General features: G+C 34.9%; 2 protein-coding genes across 2 annotated transcripts; one reads left to right on the top strand and one right to left on the bottom strand.

The window, feature by feature from the left end:
• Window positions 1-239: 239 nt before the first annotated feature.
• On the top strand, window positions 240-4,599 carry LOC113516008 (hydroxyacyl-coenzyme A dehydrogenase, mitochondrial-like). Its single transcript, XM_026900339.3, has 5 exons — window positions 240-468; window positions 1,107-1,382; window positions 1,733-1,818; window positions 2,451-2,665; window positions 4,163-4,599. Exons 1-5 carry the CDS (start codon window positions 355-357, stop codon window positions 4,402-4,404), a joined length of 933 nt encoding a protein of 310 aa, XP_026756140.1. The 5' UTR covers window positions 240-354; the 3' UTR covers window positions 4,405-4,599.
• A 1,612-nt stretch (window positions 4,600-6,211) lies between these two features.
• Window positions 6,212-10,851, bottom strand: LOC113515932 (transcription initiation factor TFIID subunit 9). Its single transcript, XM_031908740.2, has 3 exons — window positions 10,321-10,851; window positions 7,877-8,099; window positions 6,212-7,162 (listed from the first exon to the last, which is right to left on the bottom strand). Exons 1-3 carry the CDS (start codon window positions 10,686-10,688, stop codon window positions 7,037-7,039), a joined length of 717 nt encoding a protein of 238 aa, XP_031764600.1. The 5' UTR covers window positions 10,689-10,851; the 3' UTR covers window positions 6,212-7,036.
• Window positions 10,852-12,554: the final 1,703 nt, after the last annotated feature.

The following is a 12,554-nucleotide window of genomic DNA, read 5'->3' as shown; positions in this document are numbered from 1 at the left end:
ATAGTAAAAAGTTTACTTTAAGTTTAAAAAGAGTCGTTAATTACTACTTAAAATGAGAAAATTCTCTTCTGGCGAATATCCAAAATCTTTCAATATAATATCAATTTTTTTATAAAGTTTATTCAAGAAATTTTATACAGGTTTCTTAATTTTATTTAGCAATCGTGGGACAAATTTGGCCAATTTTTTATTTTAATTTAGCCCGATTATCTGATATTACATTGGCTACACTACCGGTTGCACTTTGGATCTTGGAATTTGGGATTTATTTTTCTGTCATTTTGTTGCGATTCTTTGTCGAATTTATTAACTTAAACTTTTAAAAATTTTTTTAAGGATACCTATTCTTTTATAATGAATCAATTTGGAATAATAGTGAGAAACTTTTCATGCTCAAGCGCGGTACAAGGTGCAATAAAAAATGTTACCGTAATTGGGGGTGGTCTAATGGGTTCGGGAATTGCCCAGGTAAATTTTAAAAACGTAAATCCTATCTTCAAGCCAAGTTATTTGAAATGGCGACAGAGAGAACCGGATGCTAATATAAACTATATTAGCATCCGGTTCATACATGTTAAACTTTTTTTCATTTCATAAATAGCATACTTTTACTTAGCTGACGCTATTTTATTTTCTACTGAATTAAATAAATATTTTGTATACAATTGTAATCACATTGAAATCATCACCTCAATATCATTACTAAAAGAATGATGTTTCGTCTAATACCATGGACATTTCTGAATATACAGTGCTGCCCATGTCACCTCTCAAGTATTGTCCTGTGGATAACAGTGTATCATGATGTATGATCTCTATGAGATCGTCATTACATTCTATCAGGTAGATCATTAGCATATTTATCATTTTAAATCTTATACTTATCCATGGTCATCACAGTATATTCGGTGATATCTATTCTGCTGGTCAAGTCTATAGATGAATGATATCAGTTTCTATCAGTTGTAATTTTTTTTTATGTGTATTTGATGGTATAGCAGTATATTAAACTGCCTTATCTTTCTATGTTGTTCTGAATGTTTTTTTTTTATAATATGTATTTAAATGTCTTAAAAAGTATTATTATTATTACATTCATTGTACAGGTGAGTGCCCAGGTGGGTCAGAATGTGACCCTGGTGGATGTGAGCAGTGACGTGCTGGCTAAAGCCCAAAAGTCCATCGGCAACAACCTTGGCCGAGTTGCAAAGAAATTATACAAGGACAAACCTCAAGAGGGTGAGAAGTTTGTGTCCGAGTCCTTAGCGAGGATCAAGACTTCCACTGATCCAGTCGAAGCTTCGAAAACATCTGATCTGGTTGTGGAAGCTATTGTTGAAAATATTGATGTGAAGCATAAACTTTTTAAGCAGTTGGATGAGGTTAGTTTTGTTATTTTTATTTAAAAAGGCAAAGGTTTAATTTAAAACGATTATGTAATGTTAGTTAATTTTTTTTATGGCAAATACTTATAAACATCTATGAATATAACATATATGAATACAACATGCTGTGCCAAGTAATTACTTTTTATACTAAGATGGCAACACTTTCGAGTTTTGCAAATTTTTTTTATAATATTGACAAAGGACTAGTGTTACTCATTATGAAAATGTTCTTAAATTGTTTAAAGCTTTTTATTTGAAAGGAAATTAAATATTGTTTTACTTTTTCGCCTACAAATTTAAAAAATAATATCTTATAATGTCTTATAATATAATATCTTTAACAGGCTGCTCCGAATCATACAATCTTTGCATCCAACACATCTTCATTATCAATAAATGAAATTGCCTCTGTTGTGAAAAGGAAAGACAGGTAAGAGAACATTTCCTTGTATATTACAAAATTCAATTTAAATAATAATAAAAAAAAATCACTTTATAAAAAAATTCTATTTAAAAAAAGTTTGGCATTTTGAATAAACAGTTTTTTTTTTAATATTTTTATAGTAAGATCATTTATCTTTAATTATATACAATTACTAAATTTGTATCCATATTTTTCTAAATAAGTTTAATTAAAGTTGACAATATAGTATTTTTATTGTTAAAAGTTACGTAAGCACACATTATATTTTAATGTACACTAATACTTCGCGGCGCTCGCGTCACAGCCGCTCATGATTAAGGATCACGAATTGATCCCAATACTAGTCAAGCTTTCTCGATCTAATTACATATAAGTTAAACCGGTAGTTAAAAAAAATAGAGTATTTATTTTATTTAAAAAATATTGCAATGGATGCAAACGACTCAGGTACCTACACTTTGTTATTTGCAGTGAATTATGAATGAATTAAAATTTATTTGATTAAAAGTAATCTTTTATTTTCTTTGTCAAAATATGACAATGAATAATATATTACGATAAGTTGAACCGATAGAAGTAACAAACTCACATACAAATTTACATTCAGAACAATCCCAATTCGTTATGTCCTCAATCAGATTTGGCGGTCTACATTTCTTCAACCCGGTACCTGTTATGAAGCTTTTGGAAGTAATCAAAGGCGCGGAGACCTCTGAAGCGACCTTCAACGCCATGATGGAGTGGGGCAAGGAAGTGGGCAAGACGTGCGTCACCTGCAAGGACACCCCCGGGTTTATTGTCAACAGGCTGCTGGTGCCGTACCTTTGTGAAGCTATCAGGCTGTATGAGAGAGGTCAGTATAGTTTGGGTTGAGTAAGTTACATAGTTAAGGGACAGTCCATCAATATGCATAGGTGTCAGAGGTCAGTCCCTTTAGTAACGACTAGCGGCCCGTCCCGGCTTCGCACGGGTAGATATTTTTACATTTTAAAAAGTGATTATTGTGACATAACGATAATAGTTGGACATATAGTATCGCGAAGTTTTTTGTACTTATTGATATTTTCTTCAATATTGTAGAACATACTTTTGTCCTATCGCCAATAGTTTCCGCAGCGCACGCGACGAAAGATATTTTATAGCATTTCTTTACACCTTGAGTTACGTTACTAAAGTTTTAGTAAGGATCCTTAATCTTTTCTAGCAAAAAATATAGCCTATGTTACTCAGGATGAATGTAGCTTTCTAATGGTGAATGAATTTATGAAATCGGCAAAGTAGTTTTTGAGTTTATTCATTACAAACATATGTACACACAAAAATACAAATGTTTCCTCTTTATAATATTAGTGTAGATTCCTTAAGCGACGGCCCATCAATATGCATGGATGTGGGGAAAAAGGGATTGCTAGTAATGGGGACTAAGAATCCCATTGCTAGCAATATATCCAACCAGGTCGACCTCCTCGCGGTTCCCCCTGGAAACTATCATGGTTAATTCCTGATGAATTCATCATGATGGGCTAACTGGCCTGTTTTCATTCTCATCAATCACCCTTCACTGGTGCTCCGCCAGCGTATCCCGTTAGCGCAGGCGGGGTTACCACTCCATTTTCATCCAATGAAAAAAAATATGCATGGGTGCCATTGTATATTGTGTGATGGTGTTATGCTGTTTCCATTCATGGCCACCATTGTTTTTTAATTTATATGATAAATCCAAGGTTGACTGAATTAAATCCCTTTAAGGGATAAGGCCGTTTGTATTCATCTTTGTTATAACCTAATTTCTATATTATAAATAAATGTACATAAACATATAAATAAATAAATGAAATAAATCCAGTGTTACCCTATTTCATATAACTTATTATATAATAATACAACAAAGACTCACATTTACATACTAGTTACATCCCGCGGCTCCATCCGCTTGAATTAGTACATACAGTATCTCATGTATTAAATTAGGATATAAACTATCCTTGTACCAAGTTTCATTCAAACCCGTTTAGTAGTTATAGCGTGAAAGAGTAACAAACATTCATCCATCCATCGTTACAACTTCCGTATTTATTATCCTAATAAGGTATTAAAAAAAACATTACACATTAGGTGAAACTGCTTTAACAGATAGCTAATATCCTTTTAGACAAAAAAAAAGTTTTTTTAAACTACAACTGACGGAGTTATGAGGTAACAAATATTTAAAAAAAAACATACAACCGAAATGCAAACCTTCTTCTTTTAAGTCGGTTAAAAGTCTTAATCACTAAATTGCCAATGATAGTGTTTTTGTAATAATTACGTACTTATATCGATTTTTATTTATAACATCAAAATTTTACAGGAGACGCGTCAGCTAGGGACATCGATATTGCCATGAAATTGGGCGCCGGCTATCCCATGGGTCCGCTGGAGTTGGCCGACTACGTCGGTCTGGACACCAACAAGTTCATTTTAGACGGCTGGCACAAGAAGTTCCCTGATCAGCCCCTCTTCAAGCCAATCCCCTTACTGAACAAACTAGTGGCCGAAGGAAAGCTCGGTATCAAAACTGGCGAAGGGTTCTACAAGTATGATAAGAAATAAATGTATTTTTAATATATTATAAATATTTTTTGTAACGAATGTTGAATGTATTATATACCTCTTTCTACCCCATAAGAGACCAGGCGTGAGTTTGGATAGTTAGATATTTTTTGATTGTTTACGTAGTGTTTATAAGAGAGATATTGTTATACTTTATTAATATAATAATATATTAATAATAAAAGCTGAATCCTATTCATTTTGTTTTATTTTTATAACTACTTTTAATTTTAAATTTATTGTTAATGACAATTTCGTAATTACGTGCTCGGCCTGTTCGAGCAGGCGTTTCCTTTTTTATTATTGTCCTACCGTCCACTGTTGTATTTCTAGTACGGTGCCATCTTGTTTTTACTTGGACAGTTGTAACGCCAGCTAGAACATTATTGTTAATATTTATATCAAATAAAACGCACTTATCAACTAAAATCAGTTTATTCTAAAATAAATTCCATTGAGTCCACGACGAAACATTTGTACTTACTACTAATTGTATAAAGAGGAAAGATTTTTTTCTATTATTTCATGCTCTTTTCTTGAAGGTTATGTTGTCGTATCGGTTCGGGAATACCGCTGCTGGTAGTTGATTCCAAAGCGTGGTTGTGCATGGAAGAAAGTACCTTGAATATATATATAGCCTGATATTAAGATTGATGCTATCGAGATGTGGTGCTGGCGAAGGATGCTGTGAATTCCCTGGACAGCAAAGCGCACGAATATATCTATCCTGACGCAACTCCGCATAAAAGATAGGCTCTCGACAGTCTGCTATCGGAGGATTCTTGGATACTTCGGTCATGTTGCTCGACGACAGTCCGGTAATCTGGACAAACTAATGGTTGTAGGAAAGATAGAGGGAAAACCACGCGGACGATCGCCTAATCGCGTAACCTTTTATAGATGAAAGAATTTTTAAAATCCGTCGAGTAGTTTTTAGCCATTATAAATAAATTAACAAAAAATAAAGTCAAAAACTAAAGCTCCATCCCAACCATCTGGATGAGTGGCGGTCCTCCACCGAGCGTTTTTCAAGATACTTTCTTCCACGCACAACCATTCTTTGGAATCAACTTCCAGCAGCAGTATTCCAGAATCGATACGACATCATAACCTTCAAGAAACGAGCATACAATATATGTGCGACACCAGGCTGAAGGACTAGTAGTAGCTATTTTTATTGGAACCATCATCCATTATTAGAGATGTCTTTCTACTGACCTCATCAACCGTCATTTCTGGGTCCTGTTACATATAATATGCTTTTCCGCTAGCCCTCTTATTGTTGGTAGCCCTCCCCCCCTGTTATTGGACTTGTAGGCATGGTTTGAATACAAGTCCAACTGATAATTCAACATAGAAGCATTTAAAAATGCTTCCATTTTTTTTTATTGATTTTGATTAAGCTACTTGTATATTATCAAAGAAGATACGATTACAAAATATCGACCAGTTCAGAACTACTTATTAAAACATTGGACAGGATATATAAAGGAATCCTGGGGGATGTGCTAATATACCCCCGAGTGGTAGGGTGTGCACGCCATCCACCCTATCTTGTGAGAGGAGACTTGCTCTTACCATCAGGAGGCGGGTCGCTGCCGTCGGAGATGTGATGAGTGCGAAAGCGAACCCATGTCTCCGACATATGGCACCTCGAGGGTATGGGTATCGTCTGGTTTTTGGTGGGTATACTCTCACCTTACGGGGGGGATTCCCACAGTACCCATTCACCTCCCACGAGGTGTATGGGTCTACAGAAAGCATTTTCCAGACGTTAAAAAAAAGGATATATAAAGGATACCAATAGTAAAGTAATAATAAAATATATTTAATAATTTGCAAATGACAAAGTCCATTTTAATAATACAAAGCTATACACACACTTGTGTGGAGACATGGTATAAGCCTTGAAAGGCATATATTAGATAAAGTCTTCGACTTTATGACTTTACGGCCAGTGCACGATCAAGTTACTTTTGCGCTCCGGACAAAAAAATAATTTGCCGCCATTTACAATAGATGACAGTGTTAACTCAAAATAAAATAATTTAGCAATACTGAAGATCCTTCTTTGCTTACTAAAGTAGTTATGTAATTTTTCCTATTTCAAATACAAGTACAGGTGAATAATAAAAATATAATTTAAAAAAATTCATTATATGACATCTAATATAAGAAAGAGGTGAACGAGGCAAAGTTGAGGGTGTCTGACTATTGAAAAGTTAACTTTTGCCTGGTGCGTCAAAATAGCTAGATTGGGCACTGTTAATTAAAACTTAATTGTTTTTTTTTTTTTTACATTAATTATAATTACAACCTGTTTCTAAAGATTACATAAAAATGTAAACAAGTTTTGTTAAAATTATCACAGAAATATTTTCTAAATGAAATTAGTAACAAAATGGAATATTTAGTTAGATTAATTTACTTTTCATTGCTACTATTTAACATCAGCAGACTGTCTTATCGTCAGGCTAATTTCATTATTAATTTGTTTACATTTTTATTGAACTGTATTGAAACAAACTATAAGATAATTATGTCAAGCATACAGTGGTATCAAAAATGGTGTTGGTATAATTTACAAAATGGGTATAATTTACAAAACTTATTCAGAAAAAAAACCTTATATTTACAATAAATCATAGTCGTCGTCCTCTCGTTTCCGTTTTTGAACCGATTGCTCATCCACCTCCATTTTGACGGGCGCTTGCGAGGAGGGGCCCGCGGTGACGCGGACAGCAGGCTTGGCTATCACCTAATTAGAAAAAAAATAGTGCATTTACTATATGTTTACTTCAGGACAAAAAGAGTTTTACCATTTAAACATATTTAATATATAAAAATCTTGTATCACATTAATCTCTGAAAGTGCTTAACTAATTTCAGTTAAATTTTGGAAATGTGTATTGTATGCTTTAACTCGAGAGATTACTTTTTATGCAAATAAGAAAAATAGATGGCAGTATTTTTTAATGGGTGAAAATGAAAATGTAGGCAGGCATAGATGATAAGTGAAGATGGAAGCAGATCAGTTAGCCCATTGTGAATAATTAACCATGATGGTTTCCAAATGGTACTATGTGGAGGTCAATCTGGCGAACACTGGAGTTGTGGGGGAGAGGCATTGTTAGTAATGGGGATATTAATTCTTATTGCTAGCAATATATCTTCTGTCAAGTCGACCTCCTCATAGTCTCCCCTGGAAACTATCATTTAGAATTTCAGGTGTATTCATAACAATGGACTAACTGACCTACTGATGGACGAACTGGCCTTTTCCTTCTCACCTAACATCCCTAAGTGTATATCGTTAGTGCAGGGGGAGAGGTCGCCATTCCATTATCTATTAAAAAAAAAAAAACACTGGGGTTGTTAGACTCATTACTAACAATCCTTCCCCCCCTAGAAGATAGCAATTGGGTGTAAAATGTTTGCCAAGACAGTTGGTATTAAAATAAATTCCACTCACCTTAGTACTAGAAGTGAATTTGAGAACAGGTTTAGGTACAACGTTGGGCTTTGATGCATTCACAATGGCTCCCGGTGGTCTCTTCACAACCACATTCTGTTGGCCGGGAGTGGGCTTTGAACTTGTTACTGTTTTGATTGTTGGTGTTGCCACTATGGTTGTTTTTGCTACTGCTTTCTTTGTTGCCGGCTTGAGTCTGTAGTTGACTCCCGATAAACAGTATCTGGAATTAAGATTTATTTATTTTATTTATTTATTTCAAGTAAACAGTTACATAAATAGTATATATTTTTAGTGCTGCGAAACTGCATTGCAGTTTGTCTGCAGCTTTGCACTCTTGTACATATAGCTTTTTAAACAATTATAAACTTATATCCTAATTCTATATACTAAACTTATATCTTTATACATACATATACACAGATATGCATATATACACATACAGACACACATGCATATACTAATCTATTATATTAATCCAAAGGTTGTCCTGGAAGAGATTGCTTAGCTATAAGGCCGCCTTTTGTATCACTTCTCCTTAATATTTAGTGTATTTGTTATTTTTCTTTTTACTTGGTGTAAAAATGTGTAAATAAATATAAATATATAAATACTGTTATTATTTCTATTGTACACAAAAAATACAAGGTGGGGTTACCATTCCATTATCAGCCATAAAAACTCATATATTTACCTTAGTTATTAACCTAGTAATATAACTTTATTTTCACTTCAACCTTACAATACTTAGCCATATAAATATAATAGTGTAATAACATTCTTATATAAAATCTATCAGTAACTTTGAGTTACAGAACTACAGTTATACTTTTTACTAGATAGAGAAACTAAAGGGACTCACAACCCCAAGCATATATAGAAAGAAACTAGTATGGTCAAATGAGGTGTTATAAATATCTTGGTTTAATACTTGATAGAGGACTCATATGAAAAACGCATGTGGATGGGACTGTTAAAAAGATACTAAGAGTCCTGGCTATGTGCAGTATGTGCAGATCTGCATATGTTAAGGCATGGGGATGAAAACCCAAATAATGAGGTGGATCTACAGAATGATGGTGAAACCTATTTTAACATCTGGAAGCATCATCTGGTGGCCTAGAACTAAGATAGTAACATGCAGAAATACACTTAGTAAAGTACAGAGAACAATAAAGCATAACTGGAAATGAGTTGATGAGAAAGGCATCAGAATCAAAAATGATAGGTCCTGGGCCATACATTGCACTTGCATCAAGTGCTTGCACTTTAAAGGGTCTAAGGCGCACTAAAAAGTTTTAAAAGACAATGCTGATGGGTGGGATAAACTCATCTACAGCGGTGGCAGACAACAGGTAAGACTCATTATGGGTGCCCTAGCTGGACATATGCTAGTAAGGCATATACTATACAAGATAGGTCTATCTTCAGACACTGTGCAGACTGTGGTGAAAAATAGGAATCCATGGAACACTCTATGTGCAACTGCGATTAATTGGCAAATATGTGTATGAATCTACTGGGAACTGCTTATCCAGAGCCAGGGGACTACTTGATACTTTAAACCGCGGGATATCATTAAGGTAACACACAGGATCTACAAAATGATGTTATAAAGCAGGAGGAAGCACAAAAGATCCTGATGGGCTGACGTGCATCAGCTCAGCTGATATGCAATATGATTGAAGGGTGGGATATGGCGTGAATTTACTGGGTACAGAGGAATAACACCTGAGTCCTCAGGAATGGCAACGCATGGGGGGGTATCATGGGCGAAACAGTATACTCTGTTGTCCATGCTACTGCTCACGTCTATAGGCGACGGTTACCACTTTCCATCAGGTGGGCCGTCAGCTTGTTTGCCATTCTAAGTTGTATAAAAAAAAAAAAGACCAGTAACTTCTTATCATTAACTTAACATTTTTGTCAAGAAAAACAAGAATGTTTCTAATTCAAGTTCACTTAATTATAAGTGTTTTTGTATAGACATTAAATATCCTCACTAATATTATAAATGTGAAAAGTGAGTTTGTTTGTTATCTTATAGCACCTTAACCAATCACAATATTTTTATTTTTTAATGGATGATAACTTGAATGGTAAACCTGCTTGTGCTATCAGGATACACTAGCGGGCACCAGTGAGGGATGTCAGGTGAGGATAAAAACCAATCACTATTACATTTGGTATGTATGGACTATATGGGTTGGAGAAAAACATAGGCTACTTTTGGTTCCAGTCAATGACAAAGTCCCCCACTGGCATAGGCTGGTGCCTCACCAACATATACCAATAACACAGGTGGGGGTTACCATTCCATTGTCACTCATTAAAAAAATAAAAGTATAATCATTAAGAGTTTCACAATACTTTGTGTATATAATATGTAAGTCGTTAACTTCTGTTTGTTTAGCATTGTAAAAATTGGCCACAGGTTTACTTACCTATCAGGAGGTAATCTCAAACCACAATGTGGCCTAATTAAAGGCAATGGGTTCACATTCTTCACTCTAGCAATTTCTAGAAGCACTTCACGTTGCGGAGGACTGGTGAAAGTCTTGTCTAATTGCATCTGTACCGCTAACCTAACATCATCCAAGTCTATGGTCTTTTTCTTGGCGTGGTTGGCGAAAACACGTGCGTCATCCAAAATTGAGGTCACGTAGCGATACGTGAACTCCAGGAGTTGATTTACAACCCTCGGCTCGTAGTCTGTGACTCCAACTTCTTTCATAATGGACATGATAACTTGAGCATCTTTAGGTACATGTTTTGTTTGGGTGTTGGATTTTGATTTATCTTTCTCCGACATATTTACTATAGTGTATTCAGTTCCACATTCACAGACACTAGATATCTGTTAATAAAATTAACCAATAGTCATCAATAAATAAACAGTATTTAGATTAATAATAACTAAAAGAATTCGTCGCGTCGTCTACAAACAGATTAGACAGATAATACAAAATGTATTTCTGTCGTGCTGTCATTTCATGCAATTTATCTGTCAGTATAATTTTTCAGTCTATGTCAGTCAAAGATTTTCTAAGGTGTCAATCAAACAATTGTCATTAATTCCATCACCCCCCTTAAAATTCCAGACAAATTATCATTTTAAAGACTAGGCAGCATGGTCTCCGACCTTAGCCTGTTCCACAACGGAACAAATACTAAAAAAAAAAAAATCCATCACCCCCCCTTCCAACATCTATACCTAAACTGAAAGGCAAAGATATAGAGTTTAACTTCCATAAAAAAAAATGTTTTTTTTAGCCCATTTTTTTATAACATAGAAGCAAACAATCATGTGGCTCACCTGATAGTAAATGATTACCGCCGCCCGTATAGGGGAAAAAGATTGTTAGTAATGGGGTTAAATAGACCCATTACAAGCAATATACCCTGTCAGGTCGATCTCCATGTGGTTTCCCCTGGAAACCATTGTGGTTAATTCTAGTTAAATTTGTCAGGATGGACTAACTGACCTGCTTTTATCCTCACCTGTCATCTTTTATTGGTGCCCTGCCAGTGTATACTGATAGCACAGACCATTCCATTATCATCCATTAAGAACCGCCGTCCGTGATCACCCATAACACCAGAAGAAACGCAGGCCTTTTAAAAAGGTATAAGCTCTTATCTGGAATGCTATGATGTCTTATCGGTTCGAAAATAATGCTGATGGGAGTCGATTCCAAAGTGCGATTGTATATGGAAACGTATGGGGTTACCAATCCAAATTAATATTTAGAGGAGCTTCCTTCTGCGAGCTCTCAGGTTATAGAATGATCTTCCTGCCGAAACTTTCCCTACAGACTACGCATGGGGTTCTTCAAAAAGGCCGTATTAAGGTTTCTTAAAGGTCGGCAATGCGCGCACGATCCCTCCCTGATGCTATAGTCCATAGGATACCGTAACCAGCAGACGGGCCGTATGCTTTATTTGCCGTCAGTTATATAAGAAAAAATCTGTTGCGATTACCTCAATGGGCACGTGTTCTATTGTCGTACTATTGGCGACATTCGTAACGCAGTGGTAAGCATGTCGCTTTGTGTAAAATTGGTCTTATTTATTTATTTAAGGAACACCAACAGCATATTGCATTATAACATATAGGTATAACAAACATTAAATATAATACAATATTAATGCACATGCCTATTATAGGTATTTACAGCATTCACTTTAACATAATTATACAGTGTAAGAAAATGAAGTAAATAATAAAAACAAACATGTAACCCAAGTTGTGAGCAATATCAGAAAATACGATTATGAGTGAATTGAATTAAAAAATATTAAAAAAATATACATTATTATGATAATTAGAGTTAATTTTCATAAGATTGTTGTACAAAGTGCTTCAGCAATTTATTCCTGTAGGAATTCGAATTATCATACACTATATCAATTTCAAGTAATTTGGCATTAATTTCATTGTATGACGCACTAATCCTGGCCAGAGGTTGATGCAGATCTTAAATTCGATTCCTGTTAGGATGAATTAAAATAGGATGTCTTTGCTAGAGGAGTAGGACATTGGTGCGATGTGGCACTTATTATTAGTTGCAATGCTCTACTATTACCATGCTAACCAAGAGGTTTGTTTTTTGGATAGTGGAATGGTAACCTCGCTTGCGCTAACGGTATACGCTGGCGGGACATCAGTGAGGGATGA

The sequence above is a fragment of the Galleria mellonella genome, unplaced genomic scaffold (assembly GCF_026898425.1).
Source record: "Galleria mellonella isolate WM207_F2 unplaced genomic scaffold, CSIRO_AGI_GalMel_v1 utg266, whole genome shotgun sequence".
NCBI lineage: Eukaryota > Metazoa > Arthropoda > Insecta > Lepidoptera > Pyralidae > Galleria > Galleria mellonella.
The sequence above is the reverse complement of the archived record's forward strand: the minus strand, read 5'-3'. Positions and strand labels throughout refer to the sequence as shown.

Bases quoted from the DNA above. Each gene is read 5' to 3' on its own strand.
- LOC113516008 (XM_026900339.3), top strand. From the start codon at position 355: ATGAATCAATTTGGAATAATAGTGAGAAACTTTTCATGCTCAAGCGCG. The intron at 469-1,106 runs GTAAATTTTAAA...TTCATTGTACAG, and splicing joins TGGGTTCGGGAATTGCCCAG to GTGAGTGCCCAGGTGGGTCA. The intron at 1,819-2,450 runs GTAAGAGAACAT...GTCCTCAATCAG, and splicing joins GTTGTGAAAAGGAAAGACAG to ATTTGGCGGTCTACATTTCT.
- LOC113515932 (XM_031908740.2), bottom strand. From the start codon at position 10,688: ATGTCGGAGAAAGATAAATCAAAATCCAACACCCAAACAAAACATGTA. The intron at 8,100-10,320 runs GTAAGTAAACCT...TCTTAATTCCAG, and splicing joins TTGAGATTACCTCCTGATAG to ATACTGTTTATCGGGAGTCA. The intron at 7,163-7,876 runs GTGAGTGGAATT...TTTTCTAATTAG, and splicing joins AATTCACTTCTAGTACTAAG to GTGATAGCCAAGCCTGCTGT.